Source organism: Bison bison, unplaced genomic scaffold, assembly GCF_000754665.1.
Source record: "Bison bison bison isolate TAMUID 2011002044 unplaced genomic scaffold, Bison_UMD1.0 scf7180017864469, whole genome shotgun sequence".
In the NCBI taxonomy this organism is placed as follows: Eukaryota; Metazoa; Chordata; class Mammalia; order Artiodactyla; family Bovidae; genus Bison; species Bison bison.
In genome coordinates this window covers 1,697,561-1,711,335 of record NW_011495030.1, presented here as the reverse complement: position 1 = coordinate 1,711,335, position 13,775 = coordinate 1,697,561, and the positions used below count along the sequence as shown (strand labels likewise).

At 42.4% G+C, this 13,775-nt stretch overlaps 1 protein-coding gene across 2 annotated transcripts in view; it reads left to right on the top strand.

Annotated features, from left to right (window-relative positions):
* The window catches only part of MAMDC2 (MAM domain containing 2), a 165,471-nt gene that overhangs the window by 62,446 nt on the left and 89,250 nt on the right, over positions 1-13,775 (top strand). For both annotated transcript variants that reach the window (XR_827107.1, XM_010860638.1), the window contains exons 3-5: positions 6,389-6,660; positions 8,394-8,478; positions 11,671-11,808. Coding sequence is in view for 1 of the 2 variants with exons in the window: in XM_010860638.1 (XP_010858940.1) it covers positions 6,389-6,660; positions 8,394-8,478; positions 11,671-11,808 (495 nt within the window). In the remaining variant the exon portion in view is untranslated. The remainder of the gene's footprint in view (positions 1-6,388; positions 6,661-8,393; positions 8,479-11,670; positions 11,809-13,775) is intronic.

The window sequence follows — 13,775 nt, the reverse complement described above, 5'->3', positions numbered from 1 at the left end:
TAAATGAAGATTGTTCTCACATCAGCACTGTGAATGTGCTGCTGGTCTGTTACCTGAATAAATAGCATCTCTGAACCATAATGGAAAAAAGAAGACAATAGAAATTTCTATCTCTGGAACAACTAAAGGACTCCTTCCTGATAATAAGAGAAATAATTAACAATTAACATTACACTTTACAAAGCATTTTTATACATGCCATTTTCATCAGGTTCTCACAACTCTGTAGATATGAAGTCATTTCTCACCTGAGCTTTGTATTCTAATGCTATGCTATGCTAATTCACTTCAGTCGTGTCCGACTCTGTGTGACCCCATAGACGGCAGCCTACCAGGCTCCCCTGTCCCTGGGATTCTCCAGGCAAGAACACTGGAGTGGGTTGCCATTTCCTTCTTCAATGCATGAAAGTGAAAAGTGAAAGTGAAGTCGCTCAGTCATGTCCAACTCTTAGCCACCCCATGGACTGCAGCCTAGCAGGCTCCTCTGTCCATGGGATTTTCCAGGCAAGAGGACTGGAGTGGGTGCCATTGCCTTCTCCGTTGTATTCTAAAGTAAGCATTAAAAATAAAAATGAAATACCATCAAAATTGCCCTTGAAAATTCCTTAAATTACAGATGGAATGTAGTGTACATGATTTTCTATATATTATTACCATTTTTATGTACAACACAGCTGATTTTCCTTTTTGTGTTGAAATACATAAGTTCCACTTAGTGGCTATTCATATAAAAAACTTATTTCATACAAGTAAGTATGTATTGCAGTGATTGGATTTTTTTTGTTGGTTTGTCTTTTTCTAAGTAGATTGAGTGATTTCTCAAATATTGAATGTCTATGTAATAGGACTTCCCTGTTTATTATTCTCATTTTGTAGACAAAGAAATTGATGATACAGTTAGCATATGCATGATGAAATTTTAAGCCAAAGTTATGCAAATCCTGGGTGGGGTCCACTGTACCATATGATCACCCCACCATGGTCTTTACATCTGAATGACAGCACATTCATTAGCAAAAAGAACTGCAAGGGTTACCAAGAAGTCTCCCATAGTGATTGCCTGGGATTTAGACCCATCACACTGTGCCTTGGCTGTTAGAAGTCATTAATAATACATTGAACTCAAACCATGCAGATATGTCTAGCTTTGGGGCATAACCTCAAAATCAGTTCTTTAGTCTGCCTTCACTGAAACCGAGAAGCCTTTTCTTTTGTTTTCTAATGCCTGCATGTGACTAGAAGACACATTCATACCCTTGAGGCATATGGAACCTAACCATTTTGGCAAAATAGTTTAATTACTGGTTTTAATTGCCGTCCTACTTTTTAAGAATCTATTTGGAAGTTTATGGCCCTCTTCTGACCCCTTATAAAGATTTTATCATTTCCAATAACTGTCTCATAAATTAGATCAAATTACCTAAGTAGCTGTGTTTGAAAAAGATCCTTCCCTCTCTTCCTATCATCATGTTTTTAACACTGTGGCTACTAAATCTCCCCCAGACCCTTCGCCCCCATGCGTCACAATCAACAGCCCTGTCCACATGTGATTTCTGCCATCCTTTGCCTTTGTCTTACTTGTTTCTCTTCCAATGGTTAAAAGAGTTGGGAAAGGGAGTGGTGTCTGTAGGAATGGTAGAGTAAGGACTTCAGAAAATCCTCTCCCCACAAAAGCGATGGAAGCACTGGCAACAATTGTCAAAAGCAGCTTTTTAAGAACTTGAAATTAACCAAAGACTTGCAATATTTGGGAGCATTTATTCAAGAAAAACAACTGAATATCAGCAAGGACACTGAAACTCGTGTGTATTTTAACTTACTCTATTCCTATCCTGATCTTTAGATGCACATGGAAATGCGAGGGACCCAGAATACTCAGAACAGTCTGGAAAAAGAAGAATAAAGTCAGAAGGCTCACACTGCTCAGTTTCAAAACTACCACAAAGCTATAGTAAGCGAGACTATGTGGTAGAGCAGAAGGATAGACGTAATCCATATGTAATAGAATTGAGAGCTCAGAAATAAACCTCTACATCTATGCTCAATTGATTTTCAGCACAAATGCCAAGACAATTCGATGAGCAAAAATCAACTCAAAATAGATCAAAGACCTGAAGAGCTAAAACTATAAAACTCTTAGAAGAAAAGAGAGTTGTAAACCTTCATGACCTTAAATTAGACAATGTCTTCCTAGTCATGACATCAAAAGCACACACAAAGGAAAAATAAGAAAAACTGGACTTCATCAAAATCCCACGCATCAGAGAACACCATCAAGAAAGTAAAGAGACAACCCATAGAATGGGAAAAAATATTTACCGTATTTTTACCAAATATTTACCATATTTTAAAATATTTACCATATCACCACATATAAGTGATAGCATATGGTATTTGTCTTTCTCTTTCTGACTTACTTCACTTAGTATGATCATGGCTAGTTATATCCATGTTGCTGCAAATGGCATTATTTCATTCTTTTTATGGCTGAGTAATTATTTCCATTGTATATATGTACCACACCTTTTTTATCCATTCATCTGCTGATGGACATTTAGGTTAATTCCATGTCTTGGCTATTGTGAATAGTGCTGCTATGAATATAAGAGCACATGTATCTTTTTGAATTACAGTTTTGTCTAGATATATGACCTGGAGTGCAATTGCTGGATCATATTGGTAATTCTGTTTTTGGTTTTTTTGAGGACTCTTCATGCTGTTTTCCATAGTGGCTGCACCAGCTTCCATTCCCACCAGCAGTGTAGGAACATTCCATTTCCTCCACACCCTCTCCAGCATTAGCTATTTGTAGACATTTTAATAATGTCTCTCATTGGTGTGAGGTGGTACCTCATTGGAGTTTTGATTTTCACTTCTCTAATAATTAGTGATGTTGAGCGCCTGTTCACGTGCCTATTGGCTGTCTATATGTCTTCTTTGGAGAAATGTCTATTTAGGTCTTCTGCCCATTTTTCGATTGGGTTGTTTGTTGTTGTTGTTGAGTTGTATGAGTTGTTTGTATATTTTGGAAATTAAGCCCTTGTTCCAGTGCATTGTTTGCAAATACTTTCTCTCATTCTATAGGTTATCTTTTTGTTTATCATTTCCTTTGCTGTGCAAAAGCTTGTAAGTTTGATTAGGCCCCATCTGTTTATTGAAAAGATTGTTTTTAATAAAGTAAGAAACTCACCAAAACCATTATCAGTTTGTTCTAGAATGGCAGTTTTATTAGTGGCAGTCCAGGGAAGGGCACCATCCTGATATCAGTATCTTCCTCATTCTTTCTTAATTTTCTAAAATGTCTTCATAATGTGCCACATTCCTTCTGGTTCAACTTAGCTCTAATATGACAGCAAGATATGATATGACCCCAAGCAGGGATGTTCCAGCTTAGATCCCAAATCAGGTTGATTGGTAGTAGTTATATGGAACACTATATTTAAAAGGATTCTGAGGCTACATCCAAGCTAGGCATACAATTAATTAAGCAAATCTGACTTGAGATTGACAGTCGTAGTGGAGGTAGTTAGCAACTGGGCTAGTTATTTGATCTAGGAAAATGCACTATTCTACTGAGTGGCTGCAAAATCACTTGGGTGGATAAATCTTTGGATGGATTGTAATACAGCTAATTCACATATCCACACAGCATGACCTAAGAGTGATTTTGAAGTCTGTAATTTACATGTAAAATCCTATCATTTACATAGCTATTATTTATGGTCAAGATGTCAAAATCACTCAATAAATAGCATTAGCTTTCTTGTAATATCAAGGTGTTTAAAATAATACATTTTATATACTGTGTGCTTTCAAAGGTTTTTAACAGAGGAGTATTAGCGTATGCTTATAATAAAATCTGACATGATAAAAGGTTATATCGAGAAAGATTTTTTATGGCATTCACTGAAAAATCAAGATAGTCACCAGTAGATGTACTCATTCCGCGTCCTATAATACACATTTACATATGTCTGAATTTTACCTCCAAGTAAAACTGTTTCCTCCCTCCTTTGCATGCTTTCTTTGATAGATTAGCAGTGTCCTGAGAGTGAGTCCTATTTCTCTGCCCGATATGTAAATCAGCGGTTCTTTTGTTGTGATCCCCAGACCAGCAGCATCAGCACTCTCTGGAACTTTTCAGAAATGTGGTCTGTTAGAAGTACAGCATCACCCCAGACCTACTTGGATTGGAAACTCAAGGAGTGGGTCCAGCAACCTGGGTTTGAACAAGCCCTCCAAGTGACTTAGCTCAAGTTTGAGAGCCCCTGCTGTGAGTTGTTTCCCTTCTAGAAGGGGAAAGGCAGGAGGGAGAGAAGTTGGGCAAGTATCCAGGGAGAAGTGGGCCTTGTTCGGCAGCCAAGTTGGCAGGCGATGTAAAGAGTCATAGGACACAGCACGGACTTTCTTTGTTTCTTTCCTCTTTTATACCCCGTGTTTCAATTCTCTACTTCCTCGGGAAAGGTTTGAAGTGCTCTCAGGAGCCCCCTCAATTCCGATCCCTGCCCTCTCCCACCACGAGTCTTTTTAGACTCCCTTCCCTTATGGCAGTGGCAGAGTGGGACAGGGAGGGTGTGTTTATACATTCCTTCATGTCACAATGAAGCAACAGTACAAAGCCCAGCTTAGTTAGTGCTTCAAAACCCAACAGGTCCCACAGCTAATAAATACATATGAAGCACTTAGAGCAGCACCTGGTTCATAATGAGTGTTTGCTGTATGTAGGAGGTAGTGGTATTGCTGGTGATTACTGCAAGGACCAGATTTATTCACAGAGAGTGCCTGGGTTGGCATCCAGAAGCAGTTGCTATTTGCACCTAGTGGGTGGTTGCTATGTTGAGAAGACTGCCAGCTGGAGATAGATCTTGATCTTGAAAGCTGTTGCAGGCAAGTGAGGCTCCTTGAAGATAATGCCCTAACTGTGTCCTGATTGTGAGGATGGCCGTCCACTGAGCTACCACTAGCCTGTCCGCACTTACCACAGGATGAGGGCTGGGATCAGATTTGGGGAAGCAAGTGTGGGAGAAGGGGCTGAAAAACATCACGAAAAGCAAAGAGGCCTTTTAGGGCCTTTCTAGTAAGAATTTAGTGTTGGGGAGTCCCAAATGCAAGGGGTAAGGTGGGTGGTCACATATACAAGACTGTATGTTAGATGCTGGCCATGAACAAACATGACCCTCTGAACAAACATGAGGGTGCAGGTTAGAAGGGCAGAGGGTCCTCAAGACCCACCAGCAGATCAGATCATTGCTACAGGAAGCCAATGGCCAGAGTTAGATTTGGAAAGCTCAAGTGAGAGTTCTTGGTTCCAACCTCCTTTTTTGGTCATAGAAATGCTATTTTACATCCTAGTGTAGCCAGTGGAGCCCTTGACAATATCAGGAGAATGAGTAGAGAGGGAGCAGGGGGGAGGAGTGAAGAGAGGGAAAGGAGAAGAGGAGGGGTGAAGGGGATGGGAGGGACAGGAAGGAGAAGACAGATGGAAGGGGGCAAGGGGGCGGGGGTGGAGATAATCAGTGCTTCTGCTGATTTCCAAGGCTTGTCCTACATGTTTTACATGTGCTTTCTCATTTAGCTATCAGAACTAGGAGATTCAATTAAGGAAGAGTCTAGAGGAGGAGAAAAGTGAAAGTTTCAGTCACTCAATTGTGACCCCATGGACTATAGCTCACCAGGTTCCTCTGTCCAAGGAGTTCTCCAGGCCAGAATACTGGAACGGGTAGCGATTCCCTTTTGCAAGGGATCTTCCTGACCCAGAGAAGGAGAGTTCTATACTAATTGAAAATTAGCTTGTGATAAATTTTTTTCTGCTTGGGCCCCAAGTTTGAAGTAACCAAATCCATTTAATATAATGAGGCACGTTAGATACAGATTGAATCATTAGGTATGAGGGGATCGATGGAAGGGGAGGGAACCCACCAAGGTATTCTGACTCCAGTAGAGGAATACTGCTCCTCCAGATTCAGAAGCTCCTTAGCCTGGCTTCTCAAACTCATGCCTGTGGGGGCCAGGGAGATGAAAGCGGTGTGCTAGATATGGGCCTGTTACAAGGTGATGGGAGGAACTAGCAAGCACCAGATATTTGGCTTCAAGGTCAGGAGGTGATAGGGAAAGTGGGGATAATGGCAAACAGAGCCCACAGGCCAGCTCTAACGAGGCAGCACTGCTGAGCTCTGGGCTGCTGCTGTTGTGTGAAAGTAGCCTCCGTGTCACCAGACCTTCTAATTTCTCACCAGAAGCAGAGACCCAGTGTTCAGGCAACGTTTAGTGGGCCCACCTAATGCATGTGCTGGCTGTGTCTGCCTCAGGTTTACTGGACTGCAGTTGTGCATTTTCCTGAGTCACAAGCAGAAGATTGATTTCTTCCCTGGGTCCCCTTCTCTTCTAGGCCATTATATTTATGTGGACACCTCCTTTGCCAAGCAAGGGGAGAAAGCCGTGCTGCTGAGTCCTGATCTGCAGGCCGAAGAATGGAGCTGCCTCCGATTGGTCTACCAGATAGCCACATCTTCAGGGTCACCATCAGATCCCAGCCGGCTGAACCTCTACATGAGATTTGAAGATGAAAGCTTCGATCGTTTGTTTTGGTCAGCCAAGGAGCCTTCAGACAGCTGGCTCATAGCCAGCTTGGATTTGCAAAATAGTTCCCAAAAATTCAAGGTAGAAAAAATGTAGATGCAGGCTTAGTGTTTGACCTTATACTATTCTGAGGTCTTATGAAAACTTCTGCCATTCATTGCAGTTCGTTATCTCCTGTGTTAGGATGTGGCATTTTGAAGGAGCTGCATCACAGAAAAACATTAGTAGTGGAAATTAATATTGTTTATTCTTTAGAAGAGTTTCTTCCCAGATTTGTTTTCTGTCTATTTAAATGGGATTTGTGTAAGAATCTAAATAGGGCTTAAACCAACCTCTTCAATGAATATTTATTTTCCAATGGGCTTTAGGGAGTATTCTCATTTCTTATAATTTTGTTTCATTCTCCTAAGTTGTGTGTTTATGTTTGTGTTGTCTTCCTAATGCTTCCTTTGCTATAATTTTTAACAAAACAGTAACTATGATTTAAAAAAATGAAAATACATTGAAAGAGGAAAGATATTTAAAGGACATGTTCTGATTTCAAAGATGAAAGTTGTTCCATCAAAAGTATTGGGAAAGTAAGGTAGAGAATGTAACAGAAAGTTGGATGTAGATTGGAGCAGGAAGGAGGATGAAGCTTGGACTCAGTTGGCCATGAAGTATGATATTTAGTGAGAACTTGTCATGGGAGACAAAGCGGAGGCTTCCAGAAAACTTTCTCCATTTCTAATCCCCTTTTCAATTCCTTATCCCAAATCTCTTCTTCCTCAACAAGCTTTGGAATACAGTACTCTACATTTCATATCTGCATATAGTCCTCCCATCAGACAGCAGGGTGGATTGAGGGAAGAAGCACTGGAGGTCTGAGTTCCCTATTATAAAGTGTCTCCCCAACAGTATATCACACCTGATATCTACCAGAATAGCTGCAAAATACTGGACTAAAATCACATAAGGAAAGGCAAATATTTTCAGAAGGAAGACCCAAGGTAAACAGTGCTTAAAATCAGCCACATAAATTGTTATGCTTCTCCCTATTCTTTGGGGCTTCCCTGGTGACTCAGATGATAAAGAATCCACCTGCAATGCAGGAGACCTGGGTTTGATCCCTGGGTTGGAAACATCCCTGGGAGGAGAGCACGGCAACCCACTCTAGTATGTTTGCCTGGAGAATCCCATAGACAGAGGAGCCTGGTGGGCTATAGTCAATAGGGTTGCACAGAGTCGGATACTACTGAAGCAAAAAAATCTCTATTCTTTGTGTAAAATTATCAAATTTTCATCAATATAGAAACTACAAGTTGAACTGAGTTTTGAGCCTCTTCCATTCATGCAAAGATCCGCCCCACCACTGATCAAATTGCCATACCTGCCTCCTCTTCCAAGGGATTTTTTCCCCCTCTGAGGACTCTGCCTTCAGTTCCTAGCCATGCTTAGAATGGACTTGCCCAGGGACCTAAGTCTCCTTTCCATCTGCAGCCAACTGGTGTCACCACAGGTGCGGGAGAAGGTGGTGGCTGGGGTTCCAGTGGAAGGCAACTGACTGGAAGACAACTGAGCTCTTACTGGATACCTTGCTCACCTCAAAGTTCTGAGAATATGTGTGTGAGTTGGTGTACACACATGCACACGCACACACTTGCCTTCTTTCAGTAAAGTCCATCATGGGATTAGTATCCAACAGCAACAAACTGAGACAAACAATCTCATTTTGCCTTGAATTGCTGAAGAGCTTCTGACTAGTAGATGAAATACTAAAAATGGACACATGGTGTTTTAAAGTCTAACTCCCTTCTACCTCATGTGTTGTGCAGATTTTAATAGAAGGTGTGCTAGGACATGGAAATACATCCAGCATCGCACTCTTTGAAATCAAGATGACAACCGGCTACTGTATTGGTAAGTGGGTTTCCTTCTCATTGTATCAGAACATGCATCTTTTTCTAAAATCTCCTGTTGCCAGAAGTAAATGAATCAATCGTAAAGGCAGAGTATTTTACAAACTACATTCTGTAGTGCATTTTGAATTTTGCATCATTTGAATGCTTTATGATGTTCCTCTGTCTTTAGCAGAGGAAGGCTCATTAAGAGTTTGCCTGGACTGACTGGGTTGATGAAAGAAAAGTAGGTGAAGCGGCTGTAACCTGAGTTGCTGCCTTAAACTCAACATATTCCATATTCCAATAAACATAATTTCCAGTTGGCTGTAAATTCAGCTTTTTGTAACATTTGCCAGAAAGGCAGCAGCCTATTTACCTCCACATTACCTCCTTTCCTCACTCTCCTCCATTCCTCTCTTACACATCACTGCTCTGTCTTTACAATCACAGTTGTCACTTAGATTCCACTTGAGCAGGGTTGTGAGGTGCTTCCTATATGCCAGCTTCTTGGGGGGCATCAAGAGCAGACATTCTCTATGCTTGAGGTCTCTCGCCTTCCATTGTCTCCTACTGAAGCTGTCTCTATAAATGATCAGTTCTGCAGGTGAAAGACATGCCATGCTGTGCAGCCGAGAGGGGTGGGGAGGAAACCAGACAGGACTGAATCCAGGAGATGCATTTGAGCTGTTGTTTCAAGAAGGGGAAGTTTAGGAATTCAGTCGGTGAAGGAGTAGGGCAGGAAGGAAAGCATTCATTCTGGGCAGACCCCACTGCAGGGCCAGTGCAGTGCGTGTCCAGGCAAAGGCCAGGGGCTGGGTAGTGTTTGAAGTGAGAGTCAGGAGTGCTGAGGGAGGCTGTTACGAAAGAGTCTGGATCCCAGCTGTGGAGCCTGGGTTCCTGGATTATGTGGCTGGGAGGCACCAGAAGTCACTCAGTGGGGAGGGGCCTGCAGCTGGGCTTTCAGATGCTGCCTCTGGCTGCCACCTGGAAAATAAGCTGGAAACAAGGAAAGTATATGATAGGAAAACCCTTTGGAAGTGCTTGCGACCTCCAAGAGGGGAATATAGGAGTCTAAAATTGGGGTCGGCAGTGGAATGGGATAAAGGTGGTAGGTTTGAGAGATTTTTTCCAGCGCTGACAATACTGGAGGCTGAATGGCTATGGAAAGGAAGAGATAAGAGTCAAGGGCAATTCTGGACAAAAAGGAGCCTTTAATAATTCCTTGAGTCTTACTTCTCTGTTTTGACCTGCTAGTCGATGATGGTAATGCAAGTGAAAGACAGCAGACCTACATTGTTACCACTTCATGAAGACACAGTGAGCTAAAACTGTATCTTCTTTCTTTAGTCCTCCATGTAGCTCTTTAGTGGCAGCTGCCTGGGGCTTGAACACCCTCACAGGCTAGTCAGACGCACCTGGTGGAGCACCACCTGCTGGCTCAGTCAATGCAGTGCGCCCCACAGCCTCCGTTTCATTACCTGCAAAATGGGGATTCAAATATTTCCCTCATAGGAAAGGACTGTTGTGGAGACCAGTAAGATCATGGATATGAAGGGGATGGTCACCGTGCTTGGCAGTCAAAACTGTTAATTTCCTTTCTTCAGATCACTTGATGGCTTCTGTTTTAAAAAAAAAAAAAAAAAACACAAAAGGAGCCCTGATATTTTATCTTGTTGAACTGTATGATCTTACTCTCACCTCATCTTTCTTTCTGTACACTCCTTTTGCCTCTCTTGTTTCCTCATCTGTAAAGTGAGGTTAATAATAGTACATACCTTGTGGGGTTGTTTTGAGGATTAGATAATTTAATTCACATAAAGTACTCAGATTAGTGCCTGGTGCATTGAAGAATATTTTGCTTTTTTCTTTTACTCTGCAGCAGCCTTTGGCACTGACTGTTGGGCATAGGTTAGTGGCTCCTGTAGTAGAAAAGTTGAAAATGAAAATCTTAAAAATGTTGAGTGCTTGCTAATGCAAAAGCACACTGATAACTGTATCAGTCAGAACCCTGGCAAGAAAGTGGAAACAGATTACACTCAACCTTAGTAATTTGAGGAAAACTCACCAAGGGACTACAAAGGTGTGGGCGGGTGAAGGAAGCCTGTCAAAATGCAGTAATCCAAGACTAGTCAGAGTGATGACTCATGAACCATCAGCATTGGAGGTCTGAAGGGGCAAGAGAGGAGGGTTTACCAGAACATAGAGCTGTGTGGTCCCTCGGTAGAGGGGCACAGCCAACTCATGGCATCCTGGCAGAAAGGGAACTGCAGGAATAAACAACCCCAACCTTTGTTCTCCTCTTATCTTCCATTGGTTGAATCCATTTTAGAAGCCAATAGGCAAGGAAGCCCATACAGGTCCATACACATCAACCTCTGGAGGATGGAGCAGGGTGGAAGAAAGGTGGATGGGTCTGGAGGAGCCAATAGGAGATGACCAGCACAATCACAACTTTGTATTTTTAACTGTTGTTTATGGGGGTCAACAGAGGAATAGCCTTGTGAGTTTCTTGCTCCCCCAAAGGAGTCTGTTGACTGGGAACAATTTATCTGTGCGAGCATCTCAATGCTACTAAAAAGGGGAGAGAGGGTCTCTTTGTCTTCTCTTGTTTTCTCTACTCAGTAGCTGCCAAAGGGCCCAGTGCCTAAGATATTCCTGTCTCGACTATTCTAAGATCTTATTTATAAGCAAAGCAGAGAACTCTAGCATCATAGGAAACATGCGCCTTAGCCCTCATCTTAGTACCTTGTCTACCATCAAGAGAGAAGGGAATGAAAGAATGGGTTCCCAGAAAGGTGGTGGATAAAATTTCTGGAGCTAAAAGTATAGCTCTAAATAGTGCTTTGACACAGAATTGGCTGATCTACCAAGCACTAACCACATGCCTGGCACTGTGCTGGCAGCTGTCCACCCTTATCACAGCCCTGCGTGGTGGGAGTATCTCCCCATTTTGCATAGGAAGACATGGAGACTAGGAGAGGTCACATTCCAGCCACATGGGCCACAATCCAAAGAAGCAATGATGAATTATAATCTGTTCATTACAGGATCTCTCCTCTTGATTGACTTTGTCCAGGGCTCATGGTACAAAGGCCCCGGTGGTAGAAGGGAGTGTGAAACATACCAGAGTAAGAGCAAACTGCAGTGAGTCTGGGCAGCTGCAGGCACAACTACATCTTCATCAAGTCTGTTTTTATTTCTCTTCTGCCAGAATGTGACTTTGAAGAAAACCATCTCTGTGGCTTTGTGAACCACTGGAACCCCAACGTGAACTGGTTTGTTGGAGGAGGAAATACTCGGAACTCCAACTCTAGTCTCCCGCAGGATCACACCTTAAAGAGTGAACTGGGTGAGCTGGGGACACCTTTTTCCAGGATAACTGTGTTTGCCATCTCCCCACTATATTGACCTGCCCATGGCTCTGTCAACAGAAAAGGAGGCAGTGAGAGGAGGGTGAGTAGGCACTGAGAGACCTGGCAGGAGAATAGGGAAGAGTAAGCCTTGAGACAGAGACAAACTGCAGACACGATCGCTGTAACAGAGAATGCCACCCAGTTCAAGGCTCTTCTTGCCCTGTGACTGGGCTTTGCTATTTTCACATTTCCATACTACGCTTTATTTTCTTTTCTGTTTATCGTTCAGCATTTCTAAGGACAAGGCTGGAATAACCCTAGGTTACTTTTCACTAAAAATAGATTGAATGATGCGAAGCAGACGGTAAGAACTTCTCTCTTGGCAGGGAGGTGAGCCAGTACTGATGATCAGTCCTGAAATGTGGTGAGCAACAGGGCCCCCTAGTGGCCAAGTGAGCTGGTTCTCTGCAGGGAAAATGGAGAGGAGAGGGTATCAGTGATCAACGGGCTTGGGGGAGAAAGACCCTACACAGGGAGACCTGGCAAGGGCCTGCTTCCTTGTGGATTATGGCAGCTCTCACCTGGACCTTGGTGGCTTCATGAAAACCTAGGTCTCCTCACGGTTGCAACACATTCCTTTTGTCAACTCCAAGTTCTTGTTGACCAGAGAGAAGGTTCTGGTGACTAGCTTTCCATCAGGGACAGAATAGGAATGTTGATTCTGCTACAAACAGTACCATTTCCCCTTTTAATGCTTTGCCATGTGTATATTTAGGTGATCTGCTCAGTGACAATAAATAGCTGATGATGACACTGTGTCCCCTTGAGCTGCCTGAATACATGGCAACTGTTTATGGCAACTTTACATCATTTCTCATTCACTGTAGTTCCTCTTCATGTGAATATTTTTAACCACGTCTCCAACTTTTTTAAGTGTCCATCTTGTTACTTATCTTGGCCTTGGACAGTCTTCATCCTGTCCTTACTGTTCTCTTTGCTCTTAGGTGTTGCACAAAAGTTTCAGGTTTCCAAATGTATATACATATTTTGGTCCCAGACACACACAACCCCTCTCTACTTGTGGCCATTGTAGGAGCCACACCTATAATGAGTGTTATGTATACAGTGAATGATCAGCTGTTATGACAGATTAATTCAGGAATCTGCATGAGTATTTTAAATGACAATAGGGTTATCTCAAAATAATAAAATGTTACTAGAGATCTCTTCAAGAAAATTAGACATACCAAGGGAAAATTTCATGCAAAGATGGGCTCGATAAAGGACCGAAATGGTATGGACCTAACAGAAGCAGAAGATATTAAGAAGAGGTGGCAAGAATACACAGAAGAACTGTACAAAAAAGATCTTCACAACCCAGATAATCACGATGGTGTGATCACTCACCTAGAGCCAGATATCCTGGAATGTGAAGTCAAGGGGGCCTTAGAAAGCATCACTACAAACAAAGCTAGTGGAGGTGATGGAATTTCAGTTGAGCTATTCCAAATCCTGAAAGATATGCTGTGAAAGTACTGCACTCAATATGCCAGCAAATTTAGAAAACCCAACAGTGGCCACAGGACTGGAAAAGGTCAGTTTTCATTCCAATCCCAAAGAAAGGCAATGCCAAAGAATTCTCAAACTACCGCACAATTGCATTCATCTCACACGCTAGCAAAGTAATGTTCAAAATTCTCCAAGCCAGGCTTCAGCAATACGTGAACCATGAACTTCCAGATGTTCAAGCTGGTTTTAGAAAAGGCAGAGGAACCAGAGATCAAATTGCCAACATCCACTGGATCATCGAAAAAGCAAGAGAGTTCCAGAAAAAACATCTATTTCTGCTTTATTGACTATGCCAAAGCCTTTGACTATGTGAATCACAATAAACTGTGGAAAATTCTGAAAGAGAAGGGAATACCAGACCACCTGACCTGCCTCTTGAGAAATTTGTATGCAG